Here is a 24074-nt window from a genome sequence, read left to right as displayed (position 1 = left end):
ATGGTGTTCCATTAACTGTCTGCCTTAAACATCTGAATGCTTTAAATAACTAGAGTGCATTTGTCTCCCTGTCTCTGTCCTCATTAAGCAGGATAAGTTTAAACACACACACAAGTACACATACACACACATGCACACACGCTTCTGTGGGGATACAGCCCATGTCACTATTTGTTATTCATCACAGTATATGAGATCTCTGTTATGAAATGTCCTGTCTCCAAAAACAGATATTGCTTTTCTTTTAGAAAAATATCCTTGGCTGGATCCCTGGAACTTTAATTAAAATCCTTGTTACTCTTTAAAAAATGTTATTGCATTTCAGACAGCTTGGATGTAAAACAGTGATGCCAGGAACCAGAATGTTTTGCTGGTGGGATAAGGGACTATGAGAACAGATCAAAGGGCTGCCTGGGCTAGCCTGAGAGGTGTCAGGAGACAGCTCCTGGGAGAGACCTGCCACTTAATGTGGGACCATCCGTCCCCCAGATTTAAAGGTAGTTATCTGAAGCAGTCACAAATTTTCTTCCATTTGTGCCCTTGACATTGTCTAGGTTGTTTTCAATAAAAAACTAAGAAGATTATTATTAACTAATTAGTTAATTCATTTATGATTTTTGGTCATTTATGGCACTACTTAACACTGATCTCTTCAATAGGCTGTGAACCACCCGAGGACAGGAGCTACACCTGTTTGTTTGCTGCCATATCTCTGGCACAGGACTCAGAATGTGTTAGTGAAAGTAGGTAGGCAGTAAACATTTTTGGAATGGATGTGGAGGCCCTTGATGTTCTGGATATGAAGGATGAGATATGAAGGAGGCTAAGACATAGTCCTTGCCCTCATAGAGCTCTCAGGCTATTGGGTATATCAAAGGTAATTAGAACTTTTGGTTATTAGGAGTTACTATTTCTTTAGCGACTTATGATGTGCCAAGTACTTCTCAGACTTTTAACTCTCAAAGGAACTTCATAAGATAGCGGTTTTTTTTTTTTCTTTTCCAGAACATGAAACAGTATGAGAGAATTTAAATGGTTTACCCAAAGACACATGTCTACTAAATAGAGAATGCTGTCTTTCAACTTGGACCTATCTGTCTCTAATAATTTTGATGGTGCTATCACCTTTGAACATTTATCTCTTAGTGTTTCAAAGTCAAGATTTTCTGCTTGTTCTTAATGGAGAACTAGAGGAGATTGAAAAACACATTTTTTTTTTTTTTTTTTTTTTTTAGTAAAGTTACTAAATGGTTTGCATTACATTTATTTGGTCAGATGAGCTTTGTCTTCATAAAATGGGAATGGAAATATCTATCCTCTGCTTGTCCCACCATTGTAGTTTGGAAGTAGAGAACTTGTTTGATTTCATAGGCTCATGGCTGGAAATAATTTGCCTCATGATGTGTTGTGCCTTGAGTCTCACTTGTTTTTGATTTAGATGAGTCTCTGGACTTTAGATGAGACTGGTGCTGAAATGAGTTAAGACTTTGGGGCGTTTGGGATGGGATGAATATATTTTTCACTGTGAGAGGAACATAAATTTGGGGGACTAGGGGTGAAATACTGTGGTTTGAATGTGTCCCCCGAAAAGCATGTGTTGGAAACCTAATCCCCAATGCAACAGCATTGGAAGGTGGGGCCTAACACGAGATGATTAGCCCGTGAAGGCTCTGCTCTCATGAATGGATTAATGCTGTTATCACCAGAGTACGGTCATAAAAGAGTGAGTTCAGTTATTTCTCTCTCACTGTCTCTTGCTCTTCATCCTTCCACCATGTTATGATCAGAAAGAAGACCCTCACCAGGTGTCTGCCGCTTTATCTTGGACTTCTGAGCCTTTGAACCATGAGCTCATAAATGTCTGTTCATTATAAATTATCCAGTCTCAGGTGTTTTGTTATACCAGCACAAAATAGACTAAGACAGTACCTGTGAAGGTGAGACTCTTCTTGAGTGAGTGAAGGTGGTGCTGAGTGCAGGGCAGTCAGGTGGCGTGGGGGAAGCAGAGTGAGCCCCGTGCTCTGAGCTATTCTGAGCTTTTCTTACTTTTACTATGGGTGAGCTTGCAGGACGTAGATCAGTTGGTGCTGACGGTTTGGGCAGGGGGCAGGCAGATCAGCTGTGGAGGGTGCTGTGGCCATATTCTTCTCTTATGTTTCTGAGGAGAGACATGGGACACTGCCACCACCAGAGATTTAGGAATAGAGCCGGTGGTGGGGGGTGCTATTCTTGTGGGCACCGAACCCCCTCCTCAGGTTCTTACACTCATTTGAAGAGGATCTGTTGCAGTTGAGCTGGGCAGTAACCTGGCTTCTGGTAGCATGTGGCCCCTTGCTTGAAGACGACAGGATCTGCCACTCACTAGGAGGTCCTTCGGGTCTGGAGCTGAGGCAGACGCTGAAGCAAAGGATGAAGGGAATTGGCAGATAATGTGCTTTCTCATGCGAATTCCTCAGTGGTCCTCCCATGAAGAAGGGTAGAAGAATGCTGGGACTCTCACTCCTTAGGCAGAAGGGACCAGATTTGACTTACTGCCTGGGTGCCTTTACGTCAGAAATTCTGAGTTCTTGTCTCAGGCGTGCTCTTGCATAGAGCCAGGATGCCACAGAACTAGCTCCCTCTTATATTTTGGCAGAGGATACATAGACTCAAAGCATGCCCTGCCTTCTCATTCTACAGATTAAAATCAAACAAAACAAAACAGAGGCCCAGAGAAGTTATACGAATGAACCAAAAGATTTGGGGTTTTTTTGCCTTCAGCTTTGGCTTCCAAATCCATTTTCAGCCTTGTGCACTCAGGCTATGGGTGAACTGAGGAAGTCCAGACCTTCCTGCGGTAGAGGGATCCACAAGAGCACAAAAGTGCAGGTCAGCTCCAGCATCTGTGTTGCTTGAGTCTGGAGGTAGTGGTGGATGGGATGCCTTCCTCCTTGAATGACTCCCAGGCTCTGTAACAGCGGTCTTGAATGGCAGCTGCTTTTATGGGTGAGAGAGCGGACTTCATCAGAATCTCCTGGAGAGAGTTTCAAAACACGTGTAAACTCTGCTTGCCTCATGCTACCAAGTGTAATCCACAGTGCAAGAGATGGCAGTGAGCACAAGTTTTGTAAGTAATTCTGATGTGTCCATCCCCTGCTGAGTGCCTTGTGGTACTATTTGACAATGGTAAACCCTTGAGGGAGTTCTCATCTTAAGGGTCATTGTGTTCTCCACAGCATCTGATGTGTAATTCAGTGGATATTTGTTGAACCAACGGATGAAGCAAATGGCAGTGGAGAGATAAGAACAGAATCTGAGCAGACAGGCCTGAGCACTGGAATGTGAGGGGGACTGGCGGTGCCTTGGTCAATACGTGTTAATCGAGTGTGCTTAAAGGTGAGTCTGGCCTTCTGCAGCAGTCTGACCATTGACTCTTTATCAATAAACATAAATACTGTTCTGCCCTTGACCTCGAGAGTTAAAATAATAAATAGCTTAATTGGTCATCATTAACTCCACTTCAAATTTACTATTGCCGAGTATGGCCTTGAACAAAATGACTCCCATGCTCAGCCCAGGCATTTTATCCCCGAACCTCCCAAAGGAGTGTCCCTGGTAAAACAAATAAAATCAGCCTCCCACCTACTCCTTCCCATCAATAGCACGTTTGCTATTGAGTCCAGGCAAATGGCCATTTGCAAGGTTGGATGAGTAGTTAAGCCACACAGGCACAATGTAGTATGACAACATTCTTCATGGTAATATCGTCCTCCTCATTACATTTGAATATAGATTGCCAGTGTGCAATGCCTTCGAACTCGCTCTCTATTTGTGAGGTTTAGGAGTTCTTCAGACAAGGTGACGTCCACGTGTGCTCCTCAGAAATTATTAGCCTATTTGTAAACCTAAACAAAATCATAGCTATTGTCTCTAAGCACTTAATTTGCCAAATCTCTTTTCTTCCTATCCTTAATTATGTATAAATTTATAGACTTAAGCCACCTGCCTCCTCAATGCTTGTATATAATTGTACCTCTTAGCTGCCACTTAACGGCTCTGGGCTCTTCCTTTATACTGTCTTTGCTTCAAACTGTACATTTAAATATCAGTACTCAGCTCAGCTTCTGAGTATTAAACATTTTTTCTCTACTTCCTTGAAAAGCTGTGAACAAGCCTTTTAGCATTTTATCTGGACTAAACAGTAGTGGTTTTACACGAGAAACGAGAACTCTGGAAGTAAATCTATGTATTTATATGTCTAAAGTGCATTATAAAAAGAAGCAATAAATCTAGTTTTCTACGTAAAAGGAATTAGATTTTCCAGTTTACCTCTGCACTGGGATTAATAAAATGTGCAACAAATAGCTGATGGAATGATCCATTTGAAGTTTGTAAAGGTATCTAGGGAAGCTGGCTGGAGTAGCCTTTCCATTTTTTCAAAAGCAGGATGCCTCTTAATTTTTTGATTCAGTCTTGTTTCTGAATGACTGTTTTAAAATGAGCTGAGAGGCTGTTACCTGCCTATTTCTGCATGGCTGAGCAAATTCACCCGTAAATCCAAGTTTCTCTTCGTTTCCATCACTATACGTCTCCAAATTACAGAGAATTCATTCCTGAGCTGGAGAGGTGCCAGAAGTTTCTCATCTGGCTGTCTGTGGGCTGCCTTTTTCTTTCCCCTCTTTGAGGCTTTCTGATGCCTAGAGTGAGCTCAACTCAAAGGTTTCCAGCCTCACACTCGCCTCACATTCCCCCACAGTCACATTGAGCTCTGTAATTCTGAGGAATACAGTGTGCCAGCATCCGATCCAGTCTCCTTTCACCTGCGGGTGTTCCAGAAACTTCAAAATGCGTCTGGTAATGTATTTGCTTTTCTAAACGTGCCACTTTGATGTGCGTTATATGCAGCTGCTTATTATTTTTTAAAAATCTGTCATTTGAATTAAAATGCATGCAAAAAATGTCAAAAAGAGCTTATAGAACAGTGTGGGCTTAATTGTTGGTCTAGGTGTGTGTGCATGTGTCCTTGTTAATGTAGGCATGTGTGCATAAATATGTATTATTTATGTATTCATGTGTCTGTGCAGACAGATTTCACTAAAGGAATCTCATTGAAAGCAACACTTTATATGAACATCCAGATTTTCTAATCAGATCTGTAAACATCTTAACAACAGCAAGGAGAAGAAAAATAAAATTTTCAAACCCATGCAAATGGTATGTTTTAAACACTTATTTAAAAAGCCCTCCTTTCTTGTGTGTGTGTGTGTGTGCATGTGTATGGGGAGGAAGTGTTGATTTTTGAAAACTGAGAGAGAAGAGTTGTATTGCTGCTGCACGAGAATTTCTACCCCATGTTACCTGCCTTCTTCAAACTCAGTAAGCACTGAGGGGAAAAGATGTGGTTCTGCTTTGGAGTAACCCCAGGGGAACGTTGATCCGCAGTGTTCAGCAGGCATTTTAGGTATTCTAAATACTAGTGCTTGAATAATAAGTAGATGGGGTAGATTTGCTATAGCCAAATCCTGCTATGTTTTCTGTCTTGTAGGAATCACATTCACACTGTACATTTAGGATCTGCATGTGTTTATTGAACTCGAGTGAAGCAGCGTGAGAGTGCAGGCTCATAAATCATATTATTTATTTGCTAGTGTTGGGTGCTAGATTCTAAAATTAAGAGATTACTTAGCAATTAATAATATAGTCAGCATCCCTTGTCTCATTGGGTGAGATTTACATCCTTGGGACTTGCTCTTCTAGTTGTAAAGATGAATGATTTAAGGTTCGTACTTAATTGCTATTTCAAACTCTTAAGCTAGAAAGATACTTGCAACACTATATTTAAAAGACTTATTCTGAAAAATGTGTATGTATATTTCTAACTGATGGTGAGCTAATTATGACTATAATGTGCTATTTGCTTGAAAACAACTAATCTTGAGTATTGCTTACTTTTGTAATAGAAACTTGTTTTCTTGCCTTGAGATTATCATAATTCTTTCACTTTGCATTATGCTCTTGCTTTTTGAGATCAATATTAACTAATTGTTGTAAAGATGAGAAAATGAGGTAGCAAGTCAAATAGCATGCACTAAGTAGGTTTTCTTTGAACTAGTAGTTTTCTAAGAAATTAAATAGATTTTCACAAGTAGGTTTTCTAAATGTTCAGTGAGTAGTGATACTTGAAAATGGAAGCATCTTAAATATTAACTTAAGTGGAGCAGATTAGGATAGTATTAATGCCATCTTGTAGTTTCTTAATATATTTAAGATGAGGTAGTAAATAGGTTAATTATTTTATATTGGCTATTATTTTTGCTTCATGATAATGATTATAAAAGCAGCAATTGCTTTTGATTTACTTCGCATTGTGGACAATTGTAAACTTTAGTAAAATAGTTTACTAAGTTGTAACAATAAAAATGAATATTATTAAAGTCAGTGTGAAAGCTGCTTTTACTTTTTAGCATCCGAGATCTAATATTTTATCACATATAGAGCTGTGTACTTATAGAGGATTATGTATATTTTAAAAAATTTGCATAACTCTAAATGCTGATTTTATCAACCATGTTCAATTTATAATTAAAGTATAATAGTACAGTAAAAATGCATTTCAGTGTGTAGAAATGGCTCCTTGAAACAGCATATTATATTAGGAGCCATTAAAAATCTGTGTAGGCTATTGATGTTATACTCATAGATTGTTCTGTGTGTAACTGATTCCTATTTTAGGTCCTATTCATTTCCAGTGTTATAAATGAACCTAAGATTGTGTCCTATTCAGTGTAGGAATCTTGCCTTGAATGTAAATATCTTAATGAAGATTTTAAATTGAATGAATAGGATGGCTGAAGATTTAGCAGTACCTTTTTTCATGTGTATTGCAATATGCATAAATACATATATAGAAATAGTAAGTTATGTAAAAATATTCCTTGCCTTCAATCACATTACAAAATACTCTCACTTTACTTTTGAAGTCAGTTATTTTGTTTGAAGTTTCATAGGTGTAAAAAGAGGTTTTGTTTTTCAAAGCTTATGTAGTACTGTGTGGTAACAGGAAAACACTCTGTGCCATTTTGTAGTGAATATCATATGTACTAAAAAGTGAAAGGAAAGAATGCTGCATTTGCCATCTGTCTCTAAGTATGACCTCCTACTGGCTTTAGACATATTGTAGACCAGGCCTTTATTTTATGAAACAAATTTATATTACCCCCAAATACCTAAAATGATTGTAAAACACTTCCCCCATACAATAGTTTCCCCATTATGTGACTGAGACTGTCCTAACAAACATTTTATTTTTAAGGCTCATATATAGAATGAAGACATACAAATATAATTTGTAGGCTGACCACGCATCCAAAGCTGAAAACATTCTTCCTTTTAGTAAGCATTTATTAAGCATCACATCACCAAGCTGGCTTCTAGCTTTGGGACAAAAGGAGGTGTCAAGTAGGGAAGCTCCTGTTTAAAGATACCATTCCTACTATTTCATTATTAACTGTTATTTATGGAGGCATGACACCTTCAATATGGTTTGAGAATTGCATTGGCTTTTTTTTGTTTGTTTGTTTTTTGTACCACTTAGTTTCAAAAGGACAAAATTATTGGGAGCATTTGCCAATAGAGAAGAACAATCACAGTTAGAGTGGGGAGGGCATGCTGATCAAGAAAAATTCTCTGGGGAAGATGAGTTCTCAACCAAGCAGGGGAGGAGGTTATTAGCAAAAATTGATATAAAGGAGAGGAATAGGAGAATTTGGGGTAGATGGAACAGAAAGGAGAAGTAAATCATGGCAGGAGACGAGAAGGCAATGACAGTGTGTGGAGAGAGGAGCTATATTAGAAGTAAGAGGAAATAAAATTAAAAAAATTATAGAGTTGGGCTTTACATTTTTCAAAATTAGTATTCACTAACCTTATTATAGTCTGTGGAAAATAATTTGATTAAGTAAACATTTATCCTATTTTGTTATACCAAACAACCTCTGTAAACAAAATTTCAAAGTCTACATAATAATTTTAATTTCTATTTATTGAGCATTTACTATGGGCCAGCTATGGGCCAGGCACTACACTAAATACTTTAAATGCATTATCTTATATAGTCCTCATTTACTATTAATATCCACATTCTACTGGTGAAGAAACTGAGGTACTGAGAAGTTTATGTAACTTGTCTAAGTTTGTATAAGGTCAGAAATGGAGGAGTGGGATTTGAACCCAGATTCTAGAGCCCAACCTTCTAGCTACACACACACAAAAAAATCACTTCAGCTTATTTCATCTCTAGTTCCAGGTCCAGACTGGTATAACTAGTTGTTCACTGGCTGTGTCATTTAGGTTCTCTGGGAAGAGATTCTGAGACAGAATTAGTAGTGCAAGTGGTTTATTTGAGAGTAAAGACAAATGGGGAAGGAAGCAAAATTGGGCAGGGAGATCCTTCTGACCACACAATGCAGATCTCACAAAATCTCACCCAACCCAATGGCAACCTCTGGAGGGAAGAGTGCCCATTAAAGGAGTCTCACAGTGGGCAGAAATGACCAGGCCTAGTACCCCTGCTATGCTCAATCGCTGGCTAGGGGTTCTCTGAAAGAGCATGACTGTGGCTTAAAAGTCAAGGAAGATCCTGAAGGTCCTGTAGCTGGATGTTGTCAGCTAACTGCACTTCTTACAGCTGAATAGCAAGTTCTTTCTTGAAGGGAGAGCTGGGCAGTGTGCCTCCGTGGCTGTCAAGGTGATATCTCTACAAAATGTATCATAGGAACTTAGCGGTAAGGCAAGCTAGGTGCCTAGGGTGAAGAATTTAAGGAAGTACGTATGCTTTGGGTCATTCAAGTGCTGAGTGGGCACCTCAGAGTAAGTGTCTCCTTAAGTTTTGCACCCTCAGGCACCTTGCCTGTCTCACCCTAGTCCCCAGAACCTCACATTCAACACACTTAGAATTGATCTCATCATAGTCCCTCCAAATGTACTCTTACAGTCTTATCTCTCAGGAAAATCCAAGAACTGCTCAGTACATCCTCCTACTAGTCTCTGCTCCCATCCAATTCAGTCTCTCCACTGCCACAGCATCATCTATGTGAAATACAACTCTGATTTATAATTCCAATGCATAATACTCTTCATTGGTTCCCTGTAGCCTAAAGAATGAATTCCAAGGTTCTTTCTATGGCATGTAAAGACCCTGTATGATCTGACTGTATGGACAATCTGGATTCAGGGCTGAAGCAATTTCAGTGCTGTATCTAAGGAACATTAGAATTGTTTATTTTTAAATATTTTAAATATAGAATAGGTATTTTATAGAATAGAATTTTATAGAATAGAATAGAATTTTTAAATATAGAATATAGAATTCCATATATTTGGAGAATATATGGAAACTAATGGGAGATATACCTGGAAAAGTAAATTGGAGCTGACCAAAGAACTGTGGTCATGGAGTTTAACTTTTCTTTTGAAGGGATCTGATCAGAGAAGTAACATGATCAAATTAGGCTTGCATGAAGGTGAATGAGGCTGTGATGTGGAGGCTCCACTGAATGGAGAGCAATCAGAGTCAGGGAGACCAGTAAGAAGGCTGTGTTGCTATTCCAGGTGAGAAGAAATGAGGTCTTGAGTTAGGAATGTAAAAAATAAAAAAAGACATGAAAAAATATGAAGGAAAAATAGAATTTTAAGGCTTATTAAAAGAAGATGTGAGGGGAAGATAGTACTCAAATGGGACTTGAACACTTGAATTGAGTGATGGGAGGCTTGTATATGGGAACCAGAAATGGACAGAAGGATCTTGTTGAGGAAAGATGACAAGAGTCTAAGAGGTGTCTGCAGATTAACCATCTCATTTATTTCCCCAAATGAATATTACACAAATTTTTCATTTTTCCTTCATCTCAGGCACTGCTTGTTCAGCTCCTCAAATTTTGCCTGATTTTTAATTTACTGTCATTTAGAGATTTTCACAATAATCCTTTAAACAAAAGATTAAGGCATCAAAGACAAAAGCTATGTTTACAGACACCAACCATTCTAACAACATTTAGGTTCTTTTTTCTAAATTCAACTGTAAAAACACCTTTTTGGGATCCACACAATTTCTAACAGCCAGTTTGAGTAACTAATTATTATTATATTTTATTTTTTTAAGAAGTTGTATTGGCTTCATATAGACCTGATCCTGCCCAGCAGAGGCTGACAAGACTGGCCCATCTAATTAAAGGTCTTTGTTCCTGGGGTAGATAGAAGAGCCAACACTGTTATCATGAGTTGCAGACATCTTCTCATAGAGGAAATCTGAAACTGCTGCCTCCCACTGCCCAACTAACAAAGGGGCAAAGGTAATTGATTTAACATGAACAGAAAAAAGACTTTACAAATAAAGATTCACATTATATATGATTGTGACACATAATTAAAAACTCAATTTTCAATAAAACGGAAATAATGGCAAAGACTTGATGCTAAATAAGCTTTAGGTGCAGAAATGAATAATAAGTTTTATAGGAATTTGCAATGCAATATGAGAAGCTCAAAGCAAATATTTAATTGCCCTGAAAACTGAACAACATAACAGTCACATTTGCATATTCTTCCAGGCTGACTTGTTTTACTGTAGAGTGCAGGAAACCCCTTGTAGTAATATTATGTTAGCATCCATGGTGTACAAAAAAAATTTTTTAAGAGACAATCAAATTAACCTCCAAATCTGACTGAATAACCGCCTACACTGACTTGTGCCTAACAAGCTGCGACAATCAAAAGATAAGCTGGTAACATGTTGTTTGTTTTGTGACAGTGATAACAGAGATCTAATGCCTCATTCGTAACTAGGGCTGCCAGACATAGAAATACAAGATTTGCATACTCTGACCTCCAGAGCATGGAGCTATCGTAAGCCAATGAGTATAAATTCCCTTTTCTGTTTCAGACTTAGATATAGGACAGTATGTTTTCCTGATTTCATTAAAAAAATGAATAAGACACTGAAACATAAAAGGGAGGGGTCTGTGTATGTGGACATTTGTAATTCTGTGCTCCAACTCCAAACTTCAGGGAAGCGATCTATACGGATGATATTTAATCTTCATGGCAGATCAATGAGGCAGACACTGTTGGTTACTGCCTATCTCACAGATGAGGAAAACTGCTGGAGAGGCTTGATAACCTGTTAAAGGTAACACAGTGGTCAAGTAGCAGAGTGGATTTGGACCCAGGGCCTGAGCTCTTAGACATTGAGCTGGGCATGGAGGGTGTGAGCAGAAGCAGTGATTGGCTGGTGGGGTTTGCCCACCCAGAAGGCTCTCCTCTGAAGCTCTCCATCCTTGGACTGTTCTTCTTACCTTTCCTGGGCTCTCAAACTTTCCTATATACTGTAAGGAAACACAGTTGTAAATTCAGGAACCAGCACCAAACCTATTTTTTTGATGGACAGATAATGAGTTTCTCACTGAGCTTAAAAATATGTTGCTACCATATTCTAGTGATGTATGTCTCTGCAGTGTGGGAGTCCATCTGCTCATCCTCACCTAACTATATCACTTTTTTTAAATGGGCTTTGTTGATACTTGGAATTGGGAGACTTTAATTCTGCCTTCAATTTTAGTCCACATTGGACAATTTGAGCTCATACTTTATGGGAGACAGCAAATTGCCACTATATGCTACTCTATGACCATGTATATGTAATTAAATATACATGAATATTCCAACTGTATGACAGTCTGATGAAGGAAGAACGAGATGTGATGGAGCTCCCTGGTAGGCTCTCTTTGTTAGCAAGGATGACCCCATTTATAGCCCCTTATATGTCTCATTCTGAAGTATTGATTTTCTTATCTGTAAAATGAATATTATGACAACTAGTTCCTGTAAAGAAGCATGTTGTAGTGGAATAAATACAGGCTTTGGAATCAGACATGTCCCGGTACACATCCCCTTGCTGTCACTTTGGAAAGCCACTTTAATATCTCTGGAACAGGAATAATACTACTTAGTATTGCTATGAGGATAAGACGGTGCCTGTGTCAGTCCTGGCACAGGGTAGGTATTCAATAAATGTGTTTAGCATATCGTTAGGAGCACAGAGACAGAGTGCATAAGTGATTAAAAGCACCTGACCCTGGACCCAAACTTCTAGGCTGAAATCTGAGCATTATCATTTATCAGCCGAGTTACCTTGGGGAATTGAGTTCCCTGTGCCTTAGTTTTTTTTGTCTGTAAAATGGAAATGACTAAAGTACCTTTGTAATAGGGTTGTTGGGAATTACAGGAGACTTAAGGTATATGAAGTACTTAGAACAGTGCCTGGCACACAATAAACACTCCATGAGTGTTAAGCCCCTCTTTTGAGATTTATTTCACTTCAATGTGATTTCTTCTCAGAGCTCAAGGCCTGGAGATTCACAGTACCTCTAGGGGCAAGGATTTCCAGTTTCTTGTTATCTGAGACCTAAAAAAATACTTGTTTTAATCCAGTGTCCACTGAAAATTAATAGTATCCATCTTAGTTTAATAGATTGTTGTATCATCTATACCCATTGTTGACAAAGGCAGGGCTCTCAATAGCAAGGGTGGGTGAAAAGCAAATTAGGACAACCAGTTTTAGATGGTAATTTGCATTTAAAAAAATCTATCAACACTTGATTAGCACCTCCCTTCGGACCTATCAGTTTTACTTCTAAGAATTTTTCTACAGATGAACTCACATAACTGAGCAAAGACATGTGGTGAAGTTTTCGTTGCAGCATTGTTTGTGTTATTAAAAATCTATAAACAACTAAGTATTCACCCAGGGAAAAATATTGAAATAATTTGTTATATCCATGCAATGGAATACTGCAGAGGAGAGAGCTTAAAACTGTTTGAGCAATACAGGAAAATATTAAAAACTACACAAACATACTTTTAGGAAAAAAGCATTTTGGGGGCAGTCTATAGCATAAATGATACTGTGTTAAAAATAGTTATATATTTACATCCATTTGCTTGTATAATCATAGAAAAATTCTCAAAGCATGTATGAGAAACTAGTGTTTACCAATCAGAAGTAGAATGTATGTGGAGTGAGTACTTTTCCATTTTACTTTATGTACCCTCTTTGAATTTTAAAACATGGGCATATATTGCTTTTACAACTTAAAGTTGTTTTAAAAAATGGTCAATAAAAAATTCCTTTGTTCCCTCTACTGCCATATATTAGTTTTTTTAAAAAAATAGTCCTTGCAAATGTAATCCTAAGCCTTGGTATAATATTTTTGAGTAATGGAGCCAACTATCATCTTTAGTTAAAAACAGAATGTGTATCAACTCACGGCCAAAGCTCTAATTTGCTCCCAGGGAGCACAGACCAAAATGACTAAGGAGATACCCTAACATCAAGTCACAGGAGATTCTTAAGTCCTGTGGCAAAATTTCCTGTATTTCAAAAATTCATGCACTTAGAGAGGAAACATTAAATCAAAAGCATTAGATGGGGGTAGGGAGCATTGAGTCAATGACTTTTCCTCAGGACTTATTAACGCTAAACATGGGGAAACATTACACAGGGGACTTTTTTACATTAAGGTTTCTCTGTATTTCTAAAACCCCTCACTCAGTCTTTTGCAAAATGCTGTATAAAAGTTACATTGCTTTTGAGTTTTGAGGGCGGAAGTGATTTGCATGAGGAGTAATCAAGATTCCTGCTCTTTGTACTTTCAAAAGTGCCTACACACACATTGTCTTATTTGATACTCACAAACAAGGTATTTAGGACAAGAATAAAGCTCATTTTCTATATAAGGATCTGAGGTTTAGAAAAGTTAAGCGACAAGTAAGTCAGCGTGGAGCTGAACACAGAAGGACCCTTGGCTGTGTCTTGGCCTTTTTTTTTTTTTTTTTTTTTTTTTGCCACCAGCACTCAAGGGTGTGGCTATACAGCAGAATCACTCCTCTGGTTGTGAAATGTGAAGTGGTTTAGTACTTTCTTGGAATTACTTTTAACTCTGGTCTAGAAAGACCCAGGAATGGCAAATTGAACTTTCTCCCCAAAGTGAATTATAAACATCCAAATTTAATTGGTTAAGGAACCTCTAATAAAATCCAGGTAGATCTAGTTTCTCATTTTGCCTCTCATCCTTACTAGCCATATAATCTTGGGCAAACTGTTTCTTCATCTATAAAATGAGGTTAATGACAACTTTAACCTTCCATGGCTGCTGTTAAGATTTTAAATGAAATAATGTGTGAAAAGTGCCTGGCAAAGTGCATGGTACACAGCAGAGGGTCAATAAACACCCAAGGCAATAATAATAATTAATAATATGATAACTAAATCAGGGTCCAGGTAAGCATGGCAGGCAGGGTTCTGATAGAAGCCAGAACTTTTGTCTCCTTGGAGGTGACAGCCAGGAGCTGCATCCCAGAGTGGGTGCCAATTGGCTTCTTTTCTTTGGAAGGATCCTTCCCTGGAAACACAAAGAACCAACTAAGCATGGGCAGGAAAGCTACTTTAAACTTCCCTGCATGTCATTGTAGGGGCTTGGACATTTCTGACTGAAGAGAATACCCCCAGTTTAAAACAGAGTTCACTACCTTTCTAGTTTATGGTCATCAGTAAGACGAGGAGGGAGCAGTCACCTCCCCTAAAAGGACAACCTGATGATCTTCTTACCCTGGGGAGTTGGTCTTCAGCCTCCTAAATTACAACTTTAAAAATCAGATTTTGGCTGAAATCTGAGAAGCCAGAGTTCAGAATCTAGATAATAAACAATGAAAGGTCTATTTACTAGCTATTTAGCTTAAAAGTATTTTACTAATTTCTCATTTGAGTTTTTAAAAATTATTTTGCTTTATTACACAGTTTATACTTACTGAAAAAAAATACAGAATCCAGATGGAATAAAAATCCTTAAGAAGAAGCATTTCATAATCATTTTGGTATATAGCCATTGAAACTAAAAAATAAATATGTTTTAATGAAAACTCTAAAGCACTGAACGTACAGTTTATGACCTCTCAAAATCTGGGAATATATCATGTGCATCTTTCCATGTCAATATATTTTTTTTTCCTATGATTTCATTTTCAATGGTTGTGTAGTATTTGATTGGGTAGACATTCCCTAATTTAATCTTTGGATCTTAAATGCTTAGGTTGTTTTCTTCCTGCAAGAAAAATTCTTGAAAAATTATTGCACAAGTCTTTATTTCTTTATAAAAAATAAATTCCTAAAAGTGGAATTTTTAGGTCAAAGAGTAAATGCATTTTAAAGGGTTTTGATGTCTAATTGTCTCCCAGTTATATTTGCCAATTTTACCCTTATTATTAGTACAAGCATGTAACTAATGACTATTTAGGTAAACATGACTTCTATTTATTTATTGCAAAAGTTGAATACCTTTACAATAGCCTGTATTACTATACCAGAAATGAAGAGGACTTCTTGCTGACACCAACTGCTACTTTTGTTTTTATAATCCAAACACAATATATTATTAAGTCAGTGTGTTAATTAATTGTATTCAGGAGCTTGGTAATCATGATCAGTAGAGTACAATTTGCTTTTGGTGGAATGTAACGGAAAATGTGGAAATAACTCGGAGGAAAAGTTACTACAAGCACACTTTCCTGGAGCCCATTAATTCCACCCACATACCTTTTTTAAGGGGTGAGAATAAAACAATCAAGGGCGTATAAACCCTTCCACTGTGGTTATCGTCACATCAATTTTCTCTATGGTTGGAAGTAACCCTGCCTGATCCCTTCTGCACCACACTAGGCTTCACAGTAGAAACGTGAAGATTGGAAACTTTTCAGCAGAAATTACTCTTGATGACACCAGCCCCGCTGACAGAGTAATTCCTGCTGGAAAGAAGGCGTCTGAATTAATGGTCTAATAAGCCGAGTTAGTGTTTCATCTTGGCAAAGGATTAATTAGGGGAAGAGAAATTAACATTTATTTGGGTTCCTATTTGACAGGCCCTTTATTATTACATTATTGCATTTAGTACACCCTATCAACCTATGAGGTAGGTATTGCTGTAGGCATTTTACAATGAAGGAACTGAAATTCAGTCAAATAAAGTATCTTGCCTAAGGCCCCATAGCTGGTGAGCTACAAAAGTGAGATTTGAACCTGGGCTCCCTGCTTCGGGAGTCTGTGTTCTTTATACTGTTACTTCTCACTGGTTGTACAACAAGTCTGACTGTCTCTCCTCTAGAATAGTCATTATAAGTATGAATGCACTTCTAGTCAACTAAACTGCAGATTTCCTCTTAAAATCAGTATGTCAGTCTTACTTAGAGCACTCAGAATACTGAGTCTGTTTATAAACTTTTGTAGGCCAGAAATAGAAAATCTGCTAAGCTAGTCAGACAATGAAGAGTTTATTATCTTAGGTAACAAGATATCCTGAGACAGAGGGACTCCTGCATTTTTTCAGAGGCTCAGTGATTTCGTCATGGACTCAAGTCCTCCACCTTGCTGCTCTGCCATTCTCAGTGCTATCTTGTAAGTGTCTTTTATTGTGTGGTGACTTCAGAAGCTCTGAGTGCAACATCTTCATGTGTACTACAATGTTCAGAGACAGGAAAATGAAATGGCTCCTCCTCACACATCCTCTTTCTTTTGTAAGAGCAAGACAAACTTCCCAGTAGACTCTCTTGTGCCTCATTGCCCAGGACAGTGCCATAGGCCCCTTCCTAAACCACACCTTGGCATTGGGAATGACTTAAGCCAAGATTCACCTGAGGGTGGGGAGGGTGAATGCTGACACCACAGCCAGGCTTTGTGGCAGGAGGAACCACCAAAAATACTGCCAATACGGCATTCCAGAGATTTTGATATTTCTTTTTGTAGTTAATTGTGTATATATTCTGGGATTCTTCAGTGGTATAAAAGTATACTGTTGCTTTTCTAGATAGTTTTATTTTTATATAACTACTAACTAGAAATGAGCATGTCATTTTTTCAGTGTGGTTGACCAAATCCTTCCCATTTCCATCACCTTCTCCAATGTATTTTATATTCTTCTTTACCCAAATGTTCACCTATTCTAACTCTTCTTCACAATCCTTCTGGATACAACTTCTTCCAAGAATGTGGGGAAAGTATGATTTTAATGCAAAATGAAGAACCCAATATTCCCTGTCTATTAGAGTTAGCATAATTTTTGCCCTTAAACAAAAAAGAGTATTGTCTTACTGGAGAGCATTAAGTAGAATAAACCTACTTTTCTGTCATTAATAAATAACATGATCATCTTTTCTTTCAGCAATTCATTTAACCCTCATGCTTGTATTCAACCAAAACAAAAATTGAAGTGGAGGGATGTCCATTAATTTCCAAAATAATTAGTTCAATAAAACAACTTGTTGATTCAAGGGGAAAGGTCAGTTTTTTTTCATTGTATTGGCTTATTAAATTTGAAGAATTTAGTTCAACAAATGTTTATCACAATCTATTATGTACTAACATTGTGGGAAAGTAAGAGAAGCTATAGAAAACCTTACACAACCTGGTAGAGAAGAAGAATAAATAATCAACTTAGAAAAAGTATCTATAATAAACTATTACATGAGATACAACAAAGGTATATGAAAATTATGACATCAATAACAAATGTATTGAGCACTGATTATGGCCTAGATTGTGCTTCTATTTGCTTTACAGGTATTAACTCATTTAGTTTCCAAACAACTCTATAAGTTTTTCTTTTTTTAGGCCTATTTTACAGACAAAAAAACATAGGCAGTAAAGAAGCATGAGGAGAGTTTCATGGGAATTTGGATGAGGATGCAATTCTTCCTGGGAAGTTAGGGGAGCAAGTGTTTTAGGGGAAAGATATGTGGAAAAGGTGACCTTCCAGCTAGTGTTGAGGCGGGAGACACAGGGGGAAAAAAATGGTTTTGTAGTGGGGAAAAATGGCATCTGTAAAGCATCTCTGAAAGACCTTTGTGTGTCCTGTGTGGCTGAAGCACTGTGCAAATATGTGGAGGTTAAGGAAAGGGAAACTGTGGTTGGGTTGTCTAAGTGGTGTATGCCCAGCTAAAGGGCTAGAGGTCTGTCATCATGAGTCAACACCCATCTAAGGTGTTTACACAGGAGAATGACATGATGAAATGTGGTTTTAAGAAAATGATTCTAGGACAGACAGAGAAAAACAGACTGGATGGAGGAGGACATGAAAAGGAAAAGGGAGACCCACAGGCTCAATAACCTCTCTGTGAATAGCAATGTCATTGTTCAAAATGTGAGAGAAATCTGATATCCTTCAGCAAGAATATGAACCTCAACCATATGCCTTATACAAAAATTACCTCATAATGGATCACAGACTTGAATGTAAAATGGAAAACTATAAAAAGTTTAGAAAAAAATAGAAAAATTTTGAAACCTCAGATTAGGTAAAGCCTTCTTAAACTTATCACCAAAAGCACTATTCATAAAAGAAGAAAACTGTCAAATTGGACACTATCAACATTAAAAACTTTTGCTCTGTGAAAGACCTTGTCAAGAGAAAGAAAAGACAAGCTATAGACTGGGGGACAATATTTGCAAATGGCATATATAACAAAGGAATTGTATCTAGAATATATACAATGAACTCTTTCAACAATAAATAACCCAAACAATCCTTTTGGAAAATGGACAAAATACATATACATACATTTCACGTGAAGAGGATATATAGATGGCAAATAAGCACATGAAAGGATGTCCAACATCATTAGCCATTGGTGAAGTGCAAATTAAAATGACAATGGGATATCACTACATATCAATCAGACTGGCTAAAATTAAAAGTAGTGATAACATCAAATGCTGATGAGGATGCAGAAAAACTGGACCACTCGGACGCTGGTGAGAATATAATGTGGTACAACCATTCTAGAGTAAAATATGACAATTTCTTACAGAACTAAAATGTGCTTACCATGCAACACTATAATTGCACTGTTGGACATTTATCTCACAAAAATGAAAACTGTATTCACGTAGATGACTGTACACAAATGTATATAGCAGCTTTAGTCATAATAACCCCAAACTGGAAACAACTGCAGTGTACTTTAATGTGTGACTGGTTGGTCAAACTGTGGCATGTCATAAACTGGAATACCATTCCATAGTAAAAGGAAGAGAACTATTGATATACACAACTTGGGTGATCTCTTGGAAATTATACTGAGTGAAGAAAAGCAGTATCAAAAAATTATATATTGTATGATGCCATTCATATAACATTCTTGTAGTGACAAAATTATATAGATGGGGAACAAATTCGTTGTTGCCACAAGTTGGGAAAAGAAGAGGAAGGAGGCGGGGGGGCTATAAAAGGGTAGCAGGAGGGATCCTTGTGATGGAACTGTTCTGTATATGGACTGTGGTTAGTGGTTACATGAACCCATATATGTGATAAAATTATATAGAACTAAAAACACACACACACATATACAGTGCATGTAAAACTGGTGAAACTTGATTAAGCTTGGATTGTATCAATATCAATTTCCTGGTTGTGATATTGTACTGTAGTTATGTAAGATGTCATCATTGGGGGAAACTAGAGAAAGAGTACACAATATTTTTCTCTATTATTTCCTACAATGAAAATTGTGTGAATCTACAATTATCTAAAAATAAGTAAAAAAAAAAGGCATAAAAATGAGTGTACTAAAAGAAGATAAATTCGGTTTGGAAATGTTGAGTTTGAGAAGCTAGAAAAGTCTAGTAGCATGTTGGTAGGACAGTTTTAGAGTGGAAGAATGGAAGACTAATTAGAGGGTATTGGTAAATCTGGAAGTTGTTTGCATAAAAATAGGAAAGTCTTTGATGAGATTGCCCAGCAGGTGAGAATGAAGCCATAATCATAATAAGAGCTCACATAACTGACCTATCACTTTCAGACATTGTGCATCCTATAGACATGTTCCTTATTCACTCTTCACAACAAACCTATGATGTAGCTACTATTATTATATCTACTTTACAGATAGGGAAACCAAAGCCTAGAAGGGTTAAGCAACTTGCCAGGGTCACACAGCTGGTAATCAGAGGAGCTAGTCTATGTGACTCCAGAGGTTACCTTGCCTCCAGCATGAAAGAAAAGCACTGAATAAAAGCATGGGAATATGATCATTTCAAGTTTTGGCAGAAACCAGAAAAAAAAGCTCATGAAAATGACAGAGGAGGTAACCCCATTAAGACCTAGGTTTTATATCCTGAGCCTTGAAGGGGATTTACTCTAGTCCTGTCCTTCAGGTCTTAGAGGCACATCCTAGTTACTTGTTATCAAGGGAAATGCATAAATTCTGTTTGTACAAGATTGTTGGATGCTGGGTCGGTTCTGAGAAGCATATGGTCCATGGAGTTGGTGGGTGGGACTGGTCTGGGTCTATTCATGGAGTCAGTGGACCATGGGAGGGAAGTTAGACTTGTCCAGGGCTAAAAACTCAGAGGCACATATGGGTGTGTCATATTGGAGGAATTAGGAGAGGGGAATGAAATGAAGGTCAGCTGTGAGGAAGCTGAGGCGAGAGTAGGAGAAATGAGTTGAGTCCGGGACTGTGGAGAGGGTACAGCGGCCGCCCTTCCCACAAGGTCTGGGACAGCCAGGCCTCTCCCTTGAAGGGCAGAGCTAGGACTCAGCCCATTTGCGTGACCTAGACTTGGGCTTCCCACCTTGTCTTTTCACAAAATTTATCAGTTGGAAGGAATCAACAAAATTGATCAGTTGTCTAGTTTCATACGGACATAACATAAAAGCCTTACTAGCTTTCAGGAATAAGGGATAAAATGTAGTTTTGTTCTTTCTTAATGTCCCCAGTTGATTTGTATCATAATTCCTGCAGATGTAGCTAAAAACAAAATCCCTAAAATATAGTAGAAAGCATTAATTGAGGAAGTTTCAAAATGATATTAATATAATTAATGTTGACCTATGGAAACTGTAACTTGAATTTTTCTTAGGAATTTTTTTTTAGAATAATAGTACTGTCATCTTCATAATTCATCAGCTTTTGCTATAATAACATTGATTAGAAAGAATACTCCTGGATTAAATGTGTGAATACAAGTGTAGGGCAGAGACAATATCTTAGTCTATTCAGGCAGTTAACAACAAATAACATAGACTGGGTGGCTTATTAACAAAAATTATTTCTCTTGGTTTTGTAGACTGGAAGTCCAAGATCAGGGTGCCAGCATGGTTGGGCTCTTGTGAGGACCCTCTTCTAGGTTGCCAATTACTGACTTCTCAACTTCTTGTTGTATTCTCACCTTGTGGAAAGAGTTGTAGAGAGTTCTTTGGGGTCCCTAATGGGATTAATGGTACTAATTCCATTCATAAGGGCTCCACCTTCATTCATAAGGGCTCCACTTTCATGACCCAATCACCTCCCAAAGACTGCACTTTCTAATATCACCTTGGGGATTAGGATTTCAACAGATGAATTTGAGAGGGACACAAACATTCAGACCATAGCAGTGAGTCTGCAGTGTCAGAAATTAAGACAGTTATCAAAACCAAAATGGGTATGGGTATTTACACACACACACACACACACACACACCCTGCAGCTTGAAGGACTCCCTTTGGCTTTTGGGACAATTTGAATATCAGAATGATAATGGCACTAAAATATTATAACTTTTAAATAAAAACTTTAAAAGCCCATGGGTTCATAGTGATACTAAAAAGAAAGAGAAAGGAGGAAAGAGTAGTGCAGAAAGCTATGCTTCACAGAATTTCAGCTAATAAATGTAGAAGGAATAATGGAATTAAATAATATCTATTTTGAAATTTCTAATAAATTAAGCAAAGAGTGTCAATGAATGCTAAAATTATTTTATGGATTCAGAATATTCTCATATTCTCAAAGTCTAACCCTTCAGATGACTTAAATTACTACGAGGGGGAAAATGTGCCTCTACAGTGGACAGATCTGGAGGACATCACCTTCCCCAACCCAGCATCATCAAGAGGGGGACCACTTGACATTATCTGCTTCCTGATGAGTTGCAGTAAGATGAATACAATATCACCTACACAGTACTCTTGGCAAAAATGTTAAATCAGAATATAATCACAAGGATACAGTCAGACAAATCCAGAATGTGGCACATTTTGTAAGACAAGTGGCTGGTATCTTTGGGACTGTTCTAGCTATGGAAAGACCAAACAGAAACGTAGCATCCAAATGCACTATGTGGACCTTGACTAGATCCTGGATTTCCCTCTCTACACCATACAAAGACCATAAAAGACATTTTAGGCCCTGCGCGGTGGCTCATGTCTGTAATCTCAGCCCTTTGGGAGGCCAAGGCGGGTGGATCACGAAGTCAGGAGATCAAGACCATCCTGGCTAACATGGTGAAACCCCGTCTCTACTAAAAATACAAAAAAATTAGCCGAGCGCAGTGACAGGCGCCTGTAGTCCCAGCTGCTTGGGAGGCTGAGGCAGGAGAATGGTGTGAACCTGGGAGGCGGAGCTTGCAGTGAGCTGAGATTGCGCCACTGCACTCCAACATGGGTGACAGAGCAAGACTCCATCTCAAAGAAAAAAAAAAAGGCCATTTTAGAAACAACAGGGGGAATGTCAATGTAAACTGTTTATAAGATAATATTTCTGAATTAACTTTTTTTTTTTTAGCCCGGATAGTATATTGTGGTCATGCGAGAGAATACTCTTATTCTTAGGAGACATGTGCTGAGGTATTTAGGGGTGAAGTTTCATGATCTCTACAATGTACTTTCAAATAGCTAAATTTTCAGTGGACCTATGAGCTGATACAATTGGTTTAGGCTGTTAATTTATTGGTGACTTATTTGGACTTTCCTTATTTCTCAAAGTTATGACAGTTCATTTTAAATTCCTCAGTGGTAGTTCAAACTTTGACTCCCATTTTTATCTGCTTTTCGATTCCTTTTCACCTCCATACCTTCTTAGCAACGATGAAGTAAATGCCTGGATTTGTATTAACCTTCTGTATCCTTCAGAATCCCCTACTCACATCTCAGTCAGCAGGTGTAGGTTAGCATATAAGCCTGTAGGATTCTTACCATTTTATTAGACTCTCGTGACAATTTGGCAAGAAGCATTTAGTGTTTTCCTTGTTTCCAGCTAGCCTTTGCCTGAAAATAAATCTAGCTCAGTTTCCTAGAGATTGATCATTTACAAAGAGAAAAGTCAGGGGCTTTTATATCACCACTTCCAACTCCTTTTGCTAACTAATTCTTCGATAATAGATGACATTCTGTGTATAAAGGTTTTACAACTTTTTGTCAAGATTTGGCTCCCACATTTCCAATAAAATGCTCCACCTTTCAGTGGTGACCTCAGTTAGCTGTATTATGCCCTGGCCTTGAAACTGACCTCACCATAACCTGGGAAGCCGGGCAGGACAGGGGCTACCTTCATTTTCATGATGAGGAGGTAGAGGCTGGGGAAGCCAGTGTATTAGTCTGTTCGCATGCTGCTGTGAAGAACTGCTTGAGACTGTGTAATTTATAAAGGAAAGAGGTTTAATTGACTCACAGTTCCACATGGCTGGGGAGGCCTCAGTAAACTTATTAATACAATCATGGCGAAACAGGAAGCAAACACATCCTTCTTCACATGGCAGCAGGAGAGAGAAGTGCAGAGCAAAGGGAGGAGAAGCCCTTTATAAAACCATTAGATCTCCTGAGAACTTGCTCACTATCAAAAGAACAGCATGGGGGAACCTCCCCCATGACCTAATCACCTCCCATGAGGTCCCTCCCCAAACACGTGGGGATTATAATTCAGATTACAATTCAAGATAAGGATTTTGGGTGGGGCATAGCCAAATCATATCAGCCAGGAAAGAGCCTTTGTCAGTCACACAGGTAATTAGTTGGTTAGTGATAGGAACAGGGTCTGGGCCTCCTGGCTCTTTGACGAGAGCTTTTTCTCCTTTACATGTTTTCTCTTGGCAATGTTCAAAATCTATGCTCCTAGCCATCTTCAAAGTGACGTTTCCTTCATTCACAATAATGGATTGAGAAGCTGCTATAAGTCCAGACCAGGACCAACACTGGGGACAAAGACAAATATTGGCCTCAAGGTTCTTATGTTTCGTT

At 38.1% G+C, this 24074-nt stretch overlaps 1 protein-coding gene across 1 annotated transcript in view; it reads left to right on the top strand.

Moving 5' to 3' along the window:
- The first annotated feature begins 4508 nt into the window (after positions 1 to 4508).
- LOC101021093 (schwannomin-interacting protein 1) overlaps positions 4509 to 24074 on the top strand; it is an 803298-nt gene continuing 783732 nt past the window's right edge. The window contains exon 1 of the mRNA XM_017955752.1: positions 4509 to 4833. Coding sequence (XP_017811241.1) covers positions 4825 to 4833 — 9 coding nt within the window. The 5' untranslated portion in view covers positions 4509 to 4824. The remainder of the gene's footprint in view (positions 4834 to 24074) is intronic.

This window comes from Papio anubis, chromosome 2 (assembly GCF_008728515.1).
Source record: "Papio anubis isolate 15944 chromosome 2, Panubis1.0, whole genome shotgun sequence".
Lineage (NCBI taxonomy): Eukaryota > Metazoa > Chordata > Mammalia > Primates > Cercopithecidae > Papio > Papio anubis.
Note: the sequence above shows the minus strand (reverse complement) of the source record. Positions and strands in the feature narration are given on the sequence as shown.